Source organism: Bombina bombina, chromosome 2 (assembly GCF_027579735.1).
Source record: "Bombina bombina isolate aBomBom1 chromosome 2, aBomBom1.pri, whole genome shotgun sequence".
In the NCBI taxonomy this organism is placed as follows: domain Eukaryota; kingdom Metazoa; phylum Chordata; class Amphibia; order Anura; family Bombinatoridae; genus Bombina; species Bombina bombina.
This window is the reverse complement of record NC_069500.1, coordinates 850,178,985-850,197,062: the sequence shown is the minus strand read 5'-3', so window position 1 is coordinate 850,197,062 and position 18,078 is coordinate 850,178,985. Positions and strand designations below refer to the sequence as shown.

Genomic DNA, 18,078 nt, shown 5'->3' with positions numbered 1-18,078 from the left:
CCCTTTAAGGCCACAGAACCTCCCCTGACCTAAGCAATTATGTGCAACTTTTGCAGAAAATAATAAATTAAATGTTTGTTCAACACAATTAAACAAACAAAAACAAAAAATGTAAAATCCAAACCAGGAACCATAAACTAAGCAGAAGCTCCAGTTACAGGTACCACTAATCGTAGTTTTTTTCTGCTCTGGAACTGCAATGTTTGCTGCTCCCCATAGGTCTTTACTTATGTGTTGAATTTTTTGCGGGTTAAAAAACATATCGTACCTGATAAATTCCTTTCTTTAATGTTGATAAGAGTCCACAATCCATTACTCCTGGGAATTACCTTTCCTGCCACTAGGAGGAGGCAATATTCCCAAACCTCAGAACTCTATAAAAACCTCCCACCTCTATAGTAATCAGTCTGACCTATAGCCAAGCTGACAGAGGTGAGAATGTAAAAAAGCAAAATAAATAGAGGAAATGGGAAAAAAGATATGCCAAATATAAATAATAAAAAAAAGAATTTCAAAAAAGTAGGGTAGGATCTTGTGGACTCTTATCACCATGAAAGAAAGGAATTTGTCAGGTAAGATATAAAACAGAATTTATGTTTACCTGATAAATTACTTTCTCCAACGGTGTCCGGTCCACGGCGTCATCCTTACTTGTGGGATATTCTCTTCCCCAACAGGAATGGCAAAGAGCCCAGCAAAGCTGGTCACATGATCCCTCCTAGGCTCCGCCTTCCCCAGTCATTCGACCGACGTAAAGGAGGAATATTTGCATAGGAGAAATCATATGATACCGTGGTGACTGTAGTTAGAGAAAATAAATCATCAGACCTGATTAAAAAACCAGGGCGGGCCGTGGACCGGACACACCGTTGGAGAAAGTAATTTATCAGGTAAACATAAATTCTGTTTTCTCCAACATAGGTGTGTCGGTCCACGGCGTCATCCTTACTTGTGGGAACCAATACCAAAGCTTTAGGACACGGATGATGGAGGGAGCAAATCAGGTCACCTAGATGGAAGGCACCACGGCTTGCAAAACCTTTCTCCCAAAAATAGCCTCAGAAGAAGCAAAAGTATCAAATTTGTAAAATTTGGTAAAAGTGTGCAGTGAAGACCAAGTCGCTGCCTTACATATCTGATCAACAGAAGCCTCGTTCTTGAAGGCCCATGTGGAAGCCACGGCCCTAGTGGAATGAGCTGTGATTCTTTCAGGAGGCTGCCGTCCGGCAGTCTCATAAGCCAATCTGATGATGCTTTTAAGCCAAAAAGAGGAGAGGTAGAAGTTGCTTTTTGACCTCTCCTTTTACCAGAATAAACAACAAACACCAAAAAACTCTAAGCCATCTCCGTGGAGATGTTGCCTGTGCAACGGCAAAGAGAATGACTGGGGAAGGCGGAGCCTAGGAGGGATCATGTGACCAGCTTTGCTGGGCTCTTTGCCATTTCCTGTTGGGGAAGAGAATATCCCACAAGTAAGGATGACGCCGTGGACCGGACACACCTATGTTGGAGAAATTATGTTTTCTTTCATATAGATCATAGAATCATCCATGATCCATTACTTCTGGGAACTAATACCCAAGCTTTCACAGAAGCCACAAAGTAATGGAAGAAAAAAAGGGAGGGAAACATAATTTTACCAAAAGAAAAAACACCTAAAAACAGAAAAATATTTTTTATATCATTTCATAAATGCAATTTAAAAAAAGAAAACAGAGTCTAGACAAACAACTGCCTAAAGAACTTTCTACCAAAAGCAGCTTCAGATGAAGCAAAAACATCAAAATAGTAGAATTTAGTAAAAGTATGCAAGAATGACCAAGTAGCTGCCTTGCAAATTTGTTCTACAGTGGCTTAATTTTTAAATGCCCAGGAAGTAGCTACACAGCAAGTAGAATGAACTGTGATCCATTTAGGAGGAGTTTGACCTGCTTCTACATGAGCCATATTAATTAACTGCTTAATCCAAGAGGCCAGAGCAACAGAATATGCCTTCTGCCCATTGTGCTTACCTAAAAAAGGAACAAACAAATCAGGAGTTTGTCTGAAATCTTTAGTAAACTCAAGATAATATTTCAGAGACAGACAACATCCAAGTTATGAAGAAATCTCTCAGAAGGATTAGGACAAAGGGAATGAACCACAATTGCCCTACTAATATTGTCAGAGGAAACAACTTTAGGCAAAATAATCAAAGGAAATTCTCAAAACAGACATCCTTATGAAAAATCAAATAAGGAGGATCAGAAGAAAGTGTTGGCAACTCAGACACTCTTCTAGTAGATGAAATAGCCAAAAGAAATAAAGCTTTCCAGGAAAAAAGCTTTATAGCCACCTTTAGCGTAGGCTGAAAAGGAGGAGACTGCAAAACTTTCAGAACCAAATTAATAATCCAAAGAGGAGAAATCGGTTTGATTACAGGCTTTCTAGATAACCCTGAACAAAACTATACACATAATAAATATTAGCAATTTTCCTGTGAAAAATAACAGAAAGAGAGCAGAAATCCGACCTTTTAAAGAACTGGTATAGAAAGACCTTTCTGCAAGCTATCTTGAAAAAAAATTCAAGAATTCGCAAGAGTCCTAAAAGAATGCCAATAATAATTATGAAAGAACACCAAGAGATAAAGGGGCATATTTATCAAGCTCTGAATGGAGCTTGATGCCCCGTGTTTCTGGCGAGCCTGCAGACTTGCCAGAAAACAGCAGTTATGAAGCAGCGGTCACAAAGACTGCTGCTCCATAACCTGTCCGCCTGCTCTGAGCAGGCGGACAGACATCGCTGGAAATCAACCCGATCGAGTACGATCAGGTTGATTGACACCCCCCTATTGGCCACGAGTCTGCAGGGGGCGGCGTTGCACCAGCAGCTCTTGTGAGCTGCTAGTGCAATGCTGAATACGGCGAGTGTATTGCTCGCCGTATTCAGCGAGGTCTGTCGGACCTGATCCAACAGTGCGGATCAGGTCCGACAGACCTCGCTGAATACGGCGAGCAATACACTCGCCGTATTCAGCATTGCACTAGCAGCTCACAAGAGCTGCTGGTGCAACGCCGCCCCCCTGCAGACTCGTGGCCAATAGGGGGGTGTCAATCAACCTGATCGTACTCGATCGGGTTGATTTCCAGCGATGTCTGTCCGCCTGCTCAGAGCAGGCGGACAGGTTATGGAGCAGCAGTCTTTGTGACCGCTGCTTCATAACTGCTGTTTCTGGCAAAGTCTGCAGGCTCGCCAGAAACACGGGGCATCAAGACTCCATTCAGAGCTTGATAAATATGGCCCCTTTATCTCTTGGTGTTCTTTCATAATTATTATTGGCATTCTTTTAGGACTCTTGCGAATTCTTGAATTTTTTTTCAAGATAGCTTGCAGAAAGGTCTTTCTATACCAGTTCTTTAAAAGGTCGGATTTCTGCTCTCTTTCTGTTATTTTTCACAGGAAAATTGCTAATATTTATTATGTGTATAGTTTTGTTCAGGGGTTATCTAGAAAGCCTGTAATCAAACCGATTTCTCCTCTTTGGATTATTAATTTGGTTCTGAAAGTTTTGCAGTCTCCTCCTTTTCAGCCTACGCTAAAGGTGGCTATAAAAGCTTTTTTCCTGAAAGCTTTATTTCTTTTGGCTATTTCATCTACTAGAAGAGTGTCTGAGTTGCCAACACTTTCTTCTGATCCTCCTTATTTGATTTTTCATAAGGATGTCTGTTTGAGAATTTCCTTTGATTATTTTGCCTAAAGTTGTTTCCTCTGACAATATTAGTAGGGCAATTGTGGTTCATTCCCTTTGTCCTAATCCTTCTGAGAGATTTCTTCATAACTTGGATGTTGTCTGTCTCTGAAATATTATCTTGAGTTTACTAAAGATTTCAGACAAACTCCTGATTTGTTTGTTCCTTTTTTAGGTAAGCACAATGGGCAGAAGGCATATTCTGTTGCTCTGGCCTCTTGGATTAAGCAGTTAATTAATATGGCTCATGTAGAAGCAGGTCAAACTCCTCCTAAATGGATCACAGTTCATTCTACTTGCTGTGTAGCTACTTCCTGGGCATTTAAAAATTAAGCCACTGTAGAACAAATTTGCAAGGCAGCTACTTGGTCATTCTTGCATACTTTTACTAAATTCTACTATTTTGAATGTTTTTGCTTCATCTGAAGCTGCTTTTGGTAGGAAAGTTCTTTAGGCAGTTGTTTCTGTCTAGGACTCTGTTTTCTTTTTTTAAATTGCATTTATGAAATGATATAAAAAATATTTTTCTGTTTTTAGGTGTTTTTTCTTTTGGTAAAATTATGTTTATCCCTCCCTTTTTTTCTTCCATTACTTTGTGGCTTCTGTGAAAGCTTGGGTATTAGTTCCCAGAAGTAATGGATCATGGATGATTCTTATGATCTATATGAAAGAAAACATAATTTCTCCAACATAGGTGTGTCCGGTCCACGGCGGTCATCCTTACTTGTGGGATATTCTCTTCCCCAACAGGAAATGGCAAAGAGCCCAGCAAAGCTGGTCACATGATCCCTCCTAGGCTCCGCCTTCCCCAGTCATTCTCTTTGCCGTTGCACAGGCAACATCTCCACGGAGATGGCTTAGAGTTTTTTGGTGTTTGTTGTTTATTCTGGTAAAAGGAGAGGTCAAAAAAGCAACTTCTACCTCTCTCTCTTTTTGGCTTAAAAGCATCATCAGATTGGCTTATGAGACTGCCGGACGGCAGGCCTCCTGAAAGAATCACGGCTCATTCCACTAGGGCCGTGGCTTCCACATGGGCCTTCAAAGAACGAGGCTTCTGTTGATCAGATATGTAAGGCAGCGACTTGGTCTTCACTGCACACACTTTTACCAAATTTTACAAATTTGATACTTTTGCTTCTTCTGAGGCTATTTTTGGGAGAAAGGTTTTGCAAGCCCGTGGTGCCTTCCATCTAGGTGACCTGATTTGCTCCCTCCCATCATCCGTGTCCTAAAGCTTTGGTATTGGTTCCCACAAGTAAGGATGACGCCGTGGACCGGACACACCTATGTTGGAGAAAACAGAATTTATGTTTACCTGATAAATTACTTTCCCCACGGTTGTGTCGGGCCCACGGCCCGCCCTGGTTTTTTAATCAGGTCTGATGATTTATTTTCTCTAACTACAGTCACCACGGTATCATATGATTTCTCCTATGCAAATATTCCTCCTTTACGTCGGTCGAATGACTGGGGAAGGCGGAGCCTAGGAGGGATCATGTGACCAGCTTTGCTGGGCTCTTTGCCATTTCCTGTTGGGGAAGAGAATATCCCACAAGTAAGGATGACGCCGTGGACCGGGACACACCGTTGGAGAAAGTAATTTATCAGGGTAAACATAAATTCTGTTTTATATCTTACCTGACAAATTCCTTTCTTTCATGGTGATAAGAGTCCACAAGATCCTACCCTACTTTTTTGAAATTCTTTTTTTTATTATTTATATTTGGCATATCTTTTTTCCCATTTCCTCTATTTATTTTGCTTTTTTACATTCTCACCTCTGTCAGCTTGGCTATAGGTCAGACTGATTACTATAGAGGTGGGAGGTTTTTATAGAGTTCTGAGGTTTGGGAATATTGCCTCCTCCTAGTGGCAGGAAAGGTAATTCCCAGGAGTAATGGATTGTGGACTCTTATCAACATTAAAGAAAGGAATTTATCAGGTACGATATGTTTTTTAACCCCTGCAAAAAAATTCAACACATAAGTAAAGACCTATGGGGGAGCAGCAAACATTGCAGTTCCAGAGCAGAAAAAAACTACGATTAGTGGGTACCTGTAACTGGAGCTTCTGCTTAGTTTATGGTTCCTGGTTTGGATTTTACATTTTTTGTTTTTGTTTGTTTAATTGTGTTGAACAAACATTTAATTTATTATTTTCTGCAAAAGTTGCACATAATTGCTTAGGTCAGGGGAGGTTCTGTGGCCTTAAAGGGACATAATACCAATATGCTAAATCATTTGAAAGCTAACAAGAAAATATCACACGAACATCTCCATGTAAATTTATATTTTACCTCAAAATGTCTTCATCTCACATTAGTAAGTGCTCTGTGATCAGTTATCCTTCTATTACTGTCCAGCATCAGCTTCGAATTTTTTTAGATAATCCGCATGAGCAGTGCTGAGGTCACGCTTTGTTTTACTGTGATCTCTAGAGATTTTACTGAAATCTTGTGAGATTTCATAGTAAACTTCCTTAACTGAGATGGAAAATAACATGACTGCGTCTGCACATGCCAAATGCACGCTACCTTGAAAGTTCCAGCAATGGCATCCTGATCGACTGCTTAAAGTTTCTTTACAATAGGGCTAGAGAGGAAATTTTGAGGTAAATTATCTTTCTTTTTACATAGGGATGTCACGTGTCCCAAGGGGTTTTCAGGGCTGTGAGTGCAATTAGGCATTGAGGCATACAGAAATAATGCAGACTTGCTGCTGTTGGTGAGACCCACGCTTTAACACCCCTAGAAGCCCAACAGACAGCCAACATACAGGGTACATTGGTTGTCATTAAGGGATTAAGGTTTGTGGTGCTAACAAAAAGTTACCTTGTACCTTCATATATATATTGGCAGGCAGTGCTGGTGTGGGGATATTATTTTCTACTACGTATTCTTCCTTTTGTTATTTAAACCCTCCTTCTCCCATATCTCTTACCTTGTCTTGTGTAGAGCACAAGGCATATAAAAAAGCTAGTGCCTTGCAGATATCAGGCATAGGAGCTAAATTTCATTTAGCTGAGATCTAGTTTTATCCTGCAATATTCTGAGCTGAGTGCCTATAACAATCTATATAGTGATTACTTTATCAGTACAGCAGCTCGTTCAATTCTGTCCCAAAAATAGATGTTTTCCTGGATCATTATGAGTTAAACATGATGCAGGATGTGCAGCTAGGAACATAAATAGTGCTGTCCAGAGGCTCAGAACATGTTCCATGTAGTGTTTGTGATTAATAAATATCTATTGCTGAGGGACGCCTACCTAAAATAGTCTCAAAAGAGGAGGGATGGGAAAACAATGATTTAGAACATATATTACTGTTCTAGTTTCTGCCCTACCCCTTTCATTAAAAACACACTAATTTAACAAGAAGGACTAAGGCCTCTAGTTATCAAGCTTCGTACGTACCTGCCATCGCCGGCCCCAATACGCTCGCCTCACATCGCCGCCGCGGACCTGAACACGCTCGTCAAAGTTATAAAAAAAGCTGTCAAAAAGCTGCGCACCAAGTATGGTGCGATGAGCAGCGGACTATGATAGTTAACAATCATCAATCTTGCTGCTCTTCGGCTTTTTTACAGCTTTATTGATACCCCTGTCACTAAGCACTCACACTATACTATACTGTTCTACCCCCTATACCGCCGTCCCCGGAGCCCCCCGCAACTAAATAAAGTTATTAACCCCTAAACCACTGCTCCTAGACCCCGCCTCAACTATATTAAACATGTTAACCCCTAAACCACCGCTCCCGGAGCCCACCGCCACTCTAATAAACGTATTAACCCCTAAACCGCCGCTCCCGGAGCCCACTGCCACTCTAATAAAACTTATTAACCCCTAAACCGCCGCTCCCGGACCCCGCCGCTACCTACATAATACCTATTAACCCCTATCCTGCCCCCCCTATACCGCCGCCACCTATAATAAATTTATTAACCCCTATCCTGCGGATCCCGTACCCCGCCGCAACTAATAAATTGTTTAACCCCTAAACCGCCGCTCCCAGACCCCGCCGCCACCTATATTAAACTTATTAACCCCTAATCTGCCCCCCCATACCGACGCCATCTATATTAAACTAATTAACCCTAAACCTAAGTCTAACACTAACCCTAACACCCCCTAACTTAAATGTTATTTTAATAAATCTAAATAAAAATTACTCTTATTAACTAAATTATTCCTATTTAAAAATAAATACTTACCTATAAAATAAACCCTAATATAGCTACAATATAAATAATAATTATATTGTAGCTATTTTAGGATTTATTTTTATTTTACAGGCAAATTTAAATTTATTTTAACTAGGTACAATAGCTATTAAATAGTTATTAACTATTTAATAGCTACCTAGATAAAATAAAGACAAATTTACCTGTAAAATAAAAACTAACCTAAGTTACAATTACACCTAACACTACACTATCATTAAATAAATTAAATTAATTAACTACAAGTAGCTACAATTAAATACAATTAAATAAACTAACTAAAGTACAAAAAAAGAAACACTAAATTACAGAAAATAAAAAAGATTACAAGAATTTAAAATTAATTACACCTAATATAAGCCCCCTAATAAAATAAATAATAAAAAAAAATAATAAAAGTCCCTACCCTATACTACATTACAAAGTAACCAGCTCTTTTACCAGCCCTTAAAATGGCTTTTTGCGGGGCATGCCCCAAAGTAATCAGCTCTTTTGCCTGTAAAAAAAAATACAACCCCCCCCAACATTAAAACCCACCACCCACATACCCCTACTCTAACCCACCCAAACCCCCCTTAAATAAACCTAACACTACCCCCCTGAAGATCTCCCTACCTTGAGTCGTGTTCACCCAGCCGGGCCGAAGTCTTCATCCAAGGGGCGCTGAAGATGTCTTCCATACGATAGAAGTCTTCATCCAAGGGGCGCAGAAGAGGTCTTCATCTGATAGAAGTCTTCATCCAGGTGGCGTCTTCAATCTTCATCCATCCGGAGCGGAGCCATCTTCAAAGCAGCCGACGCGAATCCATCCTTCTTTACCGACACCTACTCGCCGAATGAATATTCCTTGAAGTGACGTCATCCAAGATGGCGTCCCTCGAATTCCGATTGGCTGATAGGATTCTAGGCGGTTTAAGGGTTAACATGTTTAACATAGGTGGCGGCGGTGTAGGGGGGGCAGATTAGGGGTGTTTAGACTCGGGGGACATGTTAGGTGTAGACAGCTCCCATAGGAATCAATGGGATGTCGGGCAGCAGCGAACATGAACTTTCGCTATGGTCAGACTCCCATTGATTCCTATGGGATCCGCTGCCTCCATTACGGCGGATTGAAAACCAGGTACGCTGGGCCGGAAAAGTGCCGAGCGTACCTGCTAGTCATTTGATAACTTCCAAAAGCAGTCAGATTGTGTCGAACTTGCGTTCTGAACATCTGGAGTGACGTAAGAATTGATCTGTGTCGGACTGAGTCCGGCGGATCGAAGGTTACGTCACTATATTCTACTTTTGCCGGGCAGTAGGGCTTGATAACTTAGGCGAATCAGCCTCGCCACAAATACGCTGCGGAATTCCAGCGTATTTGAGGTTGACGGCTTGATAACTAGAGGCCCTAAAGGTACCATTAACAAGATCCTATATGGATTTTCTCATTTTCAGATATTTTGCAAAATTTCATGTTTACTTTTTTTTTTTTTGCAGCATGGAAGAATGTGAAGCCTTGTGTACTAGAATGGCCATCATGGTGAATGGGAATTTCAAATGTCTTGGCAGCATTCAGCACTTAAAAAACAGGTACTATTGGTATACTAAGTAGTGAGACATTATTTTTAAATTATAATTGTTCATTATTTATTGATGTAAACCAGTTTTATGTTTCAATTAAAACAAAGAATGAGTTAAAGCATTAAAAAATATTATCACTTATTTACAAGTGTTTCTATTAACAACCAATAATGTAGTAAAATATTGATATTAATATTTTAATATGCACATCTTATAAATATAATGAATCATTTATTTTCATCATATAAAAATAAGTGCTGGTTGACAGCGAATTTTAAAGATCTTTAATGCTGCAACTTTTTATCATGTCTGCCTTTACACAACAGCAATGAAAAATCAATGGAATGCAATAAAAAAATTCTTAAATAAACTTTGTGTATTTCTAAAGAACCTAAAGGGACAGGAAACCCCCACATTTTCTTTCATGATTTGGATAGAACATACAATTTTAAATAACTTTCCAATTTATTTCCATTATCAATTTTTCTTAGTTCTCTTGTTATTCTTTGCTGAAGAAACAGCATTGCACTACTGGCAGCAAGATGAGCACATCTAGTTAGCCAATCACAAGAGACTAATGTGTGCAGGCACCAATTAGCAGCAGCTCCCACTAGTGTAGGATATGTGCATATTCTTTTTCAACTAGGGATACTGAGAGAACAAAGCACATTTGAAAATAGAAGTGAATTTAAAAGTGTCTTAAAATTACGTGTTCCAAAAGGATCATGCAAGTTTTATTTTGACTTTCATATACCTTTAATAATACCAGTGCTGTGATTATGGGAGATTTTAACTACCCTGATATAAACTGGACCAATGAAACTGGTTATACAGCTAAGGGAGATAGATTTTTAAATGTTCTCAGGGATAACTTCTTGGGGCCCATTTATCAAGCTCTGTGTTTCTGGAAAGCCTTCAGGCTCACCAGAAACACCAGTTATGAAGCAGTGGTCTAAAGACCGCTACTCCATAACCTGTCTGCCTGCTCTGAGGAGGCGGACAGACATCGCTGCAATTCAACAAGATCGAATACGATCGAGTTGATTGACACCCCCTGCTACCGGCCGATTGGCTGCGAATCTGCAGGAGGCGGCGTTGCACTAGCAGTTCACAAGAGCTGCTGGTGCAATGCTGAATGCGGAGAGCGTATTGCTCTCCGCATTCAGCGATGTCTGTCGGACCTGATCCGCTGATCGGATCATGTCGGACAGACACATAATAAATAGGCCCCTTAGTCACAATTAATAGAGAAATAAAGCTATATTGGATTTAGTGCTATCAAACAATACAGATATAAAATCAAACATAGAAGTTAAAGAACATTTGGTTAACAGTGATCATAACATGGTCACATTTGAAATCACTTTCCATAAGCAGTGTTATAAAGGTTCAACTAAGACCTTAAATTTTAAGGAAGCAAAATTCAATGATTTAAGGAAATCGTTTAAATAACATAAATTGGGACAAAGTATTCTCTAATAAAAATACAGAGGATAAATGGATAACATTTAGAACTTTGTTAAATAAATATACATATCAACAAATACCATATGGTTATAAAAGTAAAATAAATAAATCCAAGTCAATGTGGTAAATAAAAATGTGTTAAATTATTTAAATTGTACAGACTCAACATACCAAATATAGCATGCAAAAAAGCAATCAAATTAGCCAAATTGAAAATTAATTGCAAAACAAACATTTTTTTTTAAGTACATAAATGGCAAAAATCTAAAAAGAACAATATAGGGACATTACATGTGTGGAGGGTAGCATGGGACAGGGAGAAGGCTGAGGTACTAAACCAGTTATTTTCTTCAGTATACACAAGAGAGAAACTAATGGGAGATACTTTGAAACAAACTAGAACATACCAGCCCATACCATTAACTGGGTTATGTCTAGAGCAGTGTTTCTCAACTCCAGTCCTCATGACCCTTAACAGCAGGGCCGCCACTTGAAAAAAAATACATACACACTCATAGAGACACAAACAAAAGCACAAAGACATAAACACAGACACCCACAGAAATATTCACAGGAAGTAACATTTCTGCACATTGCATCCCCTAAAAATGACATGCATGATAAAAAAAAATTGCAGAAATTAAGAGATCACTTTTTAAAGCATCATATTTGTAAATGTGCAAACAAAAATAATTCTGTGAATTCAAAATTGTTCATTAATGAACTTGGTAGATGGCTAGATGAAGAAAAGTACTTTTGAAAGGTTGACATATGTTTGTTTTTTCCCCTCCCCTTCTCCCCAACCAAGAGCACCACTTAAAATATGGTGTACAAATGTTCCCATCTGTCAGCTGTACTCTATATGGTCTTGGTGGAACCATAAGCTGTGGTACTAAGTCTCATACCATTAGATTTGGTTAAATGCAGGATTTAGGCTTGTTTGTATGTATTTCAAAATTAAGTCAACTGTAGTGTAAACTGAACAGTGTTAAGTTAACCTGTCTCATTTCAAACACTGAGCAATCTTAGTCTGAGAGTATAACATTTTATGCAGATTTAAAGATCTTAGATAAAATGTCTCCTTGCGTCTGGAATGTCCTTGCATAAAGGGGCAGTAAACGAATGTATTTAAAATATATATATTAATTTTAAAAAAAACTAATATCTGCCAAAAGGGCACCTACCATTTCTGTATTGAGGAGGAAACATTTCTGCATGGCTTTAAATATAGAATTTCTACAGCATTTTCAAATAATCATAAATACACTGCTGCATATTGCTAAAAAAAATGTGTTTTTATGGACCCCTGGCCCCACCATACAACTACTACCATACTGAAGTTACAATCCGAAATTGCACAAAGAAATAAAAACATTTACTAAGTAAGTCCTACCTCCTCTGCAAATGAAAGTGATCTACCGTCTGACTCAGGCACACACTGTACAAACTTAAGTGCCAAGTCTGTCTCACACTGTGCATAGTGGTTTAGTGCACACTCAGAAATCCTCTAAAATGCTAATCCTTTACTCCTTGTAATAACATTTAAACATTTAAATAATAGTTGTTCTTGCCTCATGGGGCCCCCTGGTCCATTGGGCCCCTGATAGGAGTCACCCCCTGATGGCGGCCCTGCTTAACAGGCCAGAGTTTCATTATATCTTAACTAGAGCACATCTGAAATAATTATCTGAAGGGTGAGACCAGGTTATTAACTATGGTTACTGAACAGCTGTTTTTTTCACCTGTGCTGTAGTTAAGATATAATAATTTCTGGCCTGTTAAGGGTCCTGAGGACTGGAGTTGAGAAACACTGCTCTAGAGGATCAGGAAAAATATTTTAATATTAAGATAAATAAAACTCCATTTAATAGTGAGGAAGATACTTGAAGGGATTGTAAGAAAATTATAATGAGCATATTTGTGTAAACAAGATTATGAGTTCAATTCATCATGGTTTTATAAGAAATAGATTGTGTCAAACTAATCTAATTAGATTCTATGAGGAAGGAAGTAAAAAATATAGATAAAGGGGAATCAGTTGATGTGATTCACTTGGATTTTGCAGACGTTTGATACAGTGCCACATGAGAGATTAATGCACACAATTAAAGGGACAGTAAACCTTAAAATATAGTTTCCCTTACTTTAAGTCCATTAATTTCTAAATACATTGCTCCAAGTTTACAAAGCAAAAGCACAGTGGAAGCGTTTAAAAATGTATTTTATTCTTACCAAAAAATGCATCTTCTGTCCGCCTACGAATCCAATGATTTTTTTCAATACTTGCCGTCATTGCCCCTGCAGACAACAGTGTAGCGAACGTCCGTCTTCTCCAATTTTGACAGCGTGCGTTCCCTCTCCACGTGCACATGCACATTCAATGCATCCAACTGCCATATACACAGAATCTCAATGCTTCGTCGTGCATTGAGATTCCGTGTTTCAGATTGAGCGGTGAGTCACTCCTGTGGACGAACGAGCAACGCAAATGTTGGATTCCACACACAATTATGTAATAATAGATAATAAATACCACAAACATTGTTATATATTATGTTTCAAAGTCGGTTTTCTTTCATGTAATTGGCAAGAGTCCATGAGCTAGTGACGTATGGGATATACAATACTGCTAGGAGGGGCAAAGTTTCTCAACCTCAAAATGCCTATAAATACACCCCTCACCACACCCATAATTCAAAAAGAAAGGGGGGATGGACCAAGCGCTACAGCAGGGGCCTTAAGCTTACTAACTAGTAGCCTCCTAGTGGGCTAACAGTGTAGGAAGTCAAAAAATCGGGAGATAGTAAGCGCTACAGAGCTTAAAAGGCTAGGTTAAATATACAATTTAATACATATATAAAAATACATTCATAAAAATACTAATACAATTAGATACATGGATCCATGTCTAACTTAACTAAAAATAATTCAGTAGAATAAGGTCTACAATGCTGATTAATATGATTAGGCTAAAGATGACAAATACAATCAATAATAAAATCAATAAAAATGCAAACGACCTAAGTGGTATTCTAAGATACACAAGTTAAAGTAATACGTGCACACATGGGTAGCTGTCGACAAGATATGTTCACAGATAGAGTTAGTTGCAAAAATGTCCAACCAGTGGTGTATAAGTGAATCCAGTGGTGTGTCCTCCAAATAAACGTGCAAAAAATGACGTGACAAAAAATATATATATAACGTGAGATAGATAAAAAATGGAAACGATGTATAGGTGAAAAATCCAAGCGGTTCAAATGTTGGATTAAGGCTTAAATTTGAAAATCCGTGAAGTGCTTAGAATAAAAATAATAGAGTCAGAAAAATCCAGCTAGTGAAAAAATCAACGTGGACAAAACTTGATTAAAACGGTTAACCAAAATCACAAAACAAAATAAAAAACCAAAAGTCAGTAATATCAGTGAAAAAACTGTGATGGCACTAAAAATTGAAGACTTGAATCTGGTATTCAAAAATACTTTGGATTTGAGGTTTAAAAATCCACAATAAAAGCCATAAAAGACAAAAATATCGATAAGGTACCTAAAAGGGAACAAAAGAGAAACAAATAGTGCAACACTGTATATAATAGATAAATAGGTAATTAAAACCAAGCTCACCAGTATGCCAACGCGTTTCGGCCTAAACTAGGCCTTTCTCAAGACTATTAACCGTTTTAATCAAGTTTTTCACTAGCTGGATTTTTCTGACTCTATTATTTTTATTCTAAGCACTTCACAGATTTTCAAATTTAAGCCTTAATCCAACATTTGAACCCGCTTGGATATTTCACCTATACATCGTTTCCATTTTTTATCTATCTCACGTTATATATATATTTTTTGTCACGTCATTTTTTGCACGTTTATTTGGAGGACACACCACTGGATTCACTTATACACCACTGGTTGGACATTTTTGCAACTAACTCTATCTGTGAACATATCTTGTCGACAGCTACCCATGTGTGCACGTATTACTTTAGCTTGTGTATCTTAGAATACCACTTAGGTCGTTTGCATTTTTATTGATTTTATTATTGATTGTATTTGTCATCTTTAGCCTAATCATATTAATCAGCATTGTAGACCTTATTCTACTGAATTATTTTTAGTTAAGTTAGACATGGATCCATGTATCTAATTGTATTAGTATTTTTATGAATGTATTTTTATATATGTATTAAATTGTATATTTAACCTAGCCTTTTAAGCTCTGTAGCGCTTACTATCTCCCGATTTTTTGACACCCATAATTCAGTTTTACAAACTTTGCCACCTATGGAGGTGGTGAAGTAAGTTTGTGCTAAGATTTCTACGTTGACATGCGCTTCTCAGGATTTTGAAGCCCGATTCCTCTCAGAGTACAGCGAATGTCAGAGGGATGTGAAGGGAGTATCACCTATTGAATGCAATGGTTTTCCTCACGTATTCATGTATGTTCATGTATTTCCTTTTGCAGACTGTCAGTTTCATATTTGGGGAAAATTATTATATTAGAAATATTTTTTCTTACCTGGGGTTTAGTCTTTTTTCAAATTGACTACATTTTTCTTGCAAATTGCGGGGCAGGATTAGGCCCGCGGGTTCGCCAAATGCTAGACTTTATTGCGTCATTCTTGGCACGAGAATTCTTTGCCGTGAAAGTACGTCTGTTGACGCAAGTTCATCATTTCCGGCGTCGTAGTTGACGCCGAGTTCCTTACACAGGGTTGCGTCGTTAGTGACGCGAGTGTGTCATTTCCGGATGTTGTTGGTGCCAAAAAAAAATTCAGTCATGTTGTGCGTCATACTTGGCGCCAATTTTTTCATTAATTTAATACCCCATTGCTATTTGCCTCTTGCCTTTTTCTATATCAGAGGGCTATGCTATTTGCATTTTTTCCCATTCCTGAAACTGTCATATAAGGAAATTGACAATTTTGCTTTATATGTTGTTTTTTATTTTACATTTTGCAAGATGTCTCAATCTGATCCTGCCTCAGAAGTATCTGTTGGAACTTTGCTGCCTGATGTCGGTTCTACTAAAGCTAAGTGCATTATATTTCCGAATGTCATTTGTAATGGTTATCATGATAAACTTTTACATGCAGATATTGTGTCCATCAGTAAATAGTACATTGCCTGTTGTTGTTCCTTCAACTTTTAATGTACATGTTATACCTATGAAATTTAAAGAATTTGTTACTGATTCTATTCAGAAGGCTTTGTCTGCTATTCTGCCTTCTAATTAATATAAACGTCTTTTAAAACTTCTCATAAGGTTGATGAAATTTCAAATGACCGACAACATAATTAATTATCCTCCTCTGATGAGGATCTATCTGATTCAGAAGATCCTTCCTCAGATATTGACACTAACAAATCTACTTATTTATTTAAAATGAAGTAATTTCGTTGTTTGTTAAAGAAGTGTTAATTATTTTGGATATCGTGGAAACTAGTTCTCTTGATATTAGAACTAGTAAATCCTGTTTTTAAACCTCCTATGGTTACTCCAAAGGTTTTTTCCTGTTCCTGATGCTATTCTGATATGATTTTTAAGGAATGGAATAAGCCGGGTCCTTTTATTCCTTCTTCAAGGTTTAAAAATTGTATCCTTTACCAGCAATTTCTATAGAGTTTTGGAAAAGATCCTCAAAGTTGATGGAGCTATTTCTACTTTTGCTAATCGTACTTCTATTCCTATGGAAGATAGTACTTAAGTTCCTTTAGATAGGAAACTTGAATCTTATCTAAGGAAAGCTTATTTATTTTCAGGTCTCAGGCCTGCAATTGCTTTGGCTGATGTTGCAGCTGCATCAACATTTTTGTTGGAGAATTAGCGCAACCAGAATTGGATTCTGATTTATCTAGTTTTGTTTGCTTACAGCAACATACTAATCATTTCTGATGCCATTTTTTGATATCATCAAGATTGATGTTAGATCTATGTCTTTAGCTATTTGTAGCTAGAAGAGCTTTGTGGCTTAAATCTTGGAATGCTGATATGACTTTTTAAGTCTAGATTGCTATCTCTTTCTTTCCAAGGTAATAAGAGACCTAAGGGTAAATCTAAAGCTTATAATCGTTTTCGTTCTTTTTGTCAAAAAAGGAACAAAAACCTAATCCTTCCCTATGGAATCTGTTTCCAATTGGAAACCTTCATTAAATGGAATAAATCCAAGCCATTTAAGAAACCAAAAGCCAGCCCGTAAGTCTGCATGAAGGTGCGACTCTCATTCCAGCTCAGCTGGTAGGGGGCAGATTAATTTTTTCCAAGGATGTTTGGATAAATCTGTCCAAAATCAATGGTTTCAGAGTATTGTCTCTCAAGGGTATCGAATAGGATTCTGAGTAAGTCCCCCTGTGAGAAGATTTTTTTCTCTCACGTATCCAAGCAAATCCAGTTAAAGCTCAGGCTTTCCTGAAGTGTGTTCAGACCTGGAGTTTCAGGGGTAGTTATGCCAGTTCCTTTTTTAAGGGACAGGGTCTGGGGTTTTATTCAAATCTATTCATTGTCCCAAACAAGGAAATTTCATTCAGACCAATTCTAGATCTGAAAATTTTGAATCATTATGTAAGAGTACCAACTTTCAAATGGTGACTATAAGGACTATTCTGCCTTTTGTTCAGCAAGGACATTTTATGTCCACAATGGACTTGCAGTATGTATACCTTCATTTTCCGATTCATTCAGGTCATTATCAGTTCCTGAGATTCTCTTTACTAGACAAGCATTACCAATTCGTTGCACTTCCATTTGGACTAGCAACCGCTCAAAGAATCTTTTTAAAGGTTCTAGGTGCCCTGCTTTATGGAAACCAGAGAGCAGGGTATTGCAGTGTTTCCTTATTTGGACGATATCTTGGTACTAGCTCAGTTGTTACGTTCTGTAGAATCTCACACAAATCTAATAGTGTTGTTTCTTTGAAAAACATGGTTGGAGGATCAATTTACCAAAAGGTTTCTTGATTCCTCAGACAAGGCTCACCTTTTTTAGGTTTCCAGATAGATTCAGTGTCCATGACTCTGTCTCTAACAGACAAGAGACTTTGAAATTGGTTGCAGCCTGTCGGCACCTTCAGTCTCAGTCATTCCCTTCAGTGGCTATGT

General features: G+C 38.1%; 1 protein-coding gene across 1 annotated transcript in view; it reads left to right on the top strand.

Moving 5' to 3' along the window:
* The window catches only part of LOC128649747 (phospholipid-transporting ATPase ABCA1-like), a 2,013,556-nt gene that overhangs the window by 1,959,765 nt on the left and 35,713 nt on the right, over positions 1-18,078 (top strand). The window contains exon 47 of the mRNA XM_053703184.1: positions 9,431-9,523. Coding sequence (XP_053559159.1) covers positions 9,431-9,523 — 93 coding nt within the window. The remainder of the gene's footprint in view (positions 1-9,430; positions 9,524-18,078) is intronic.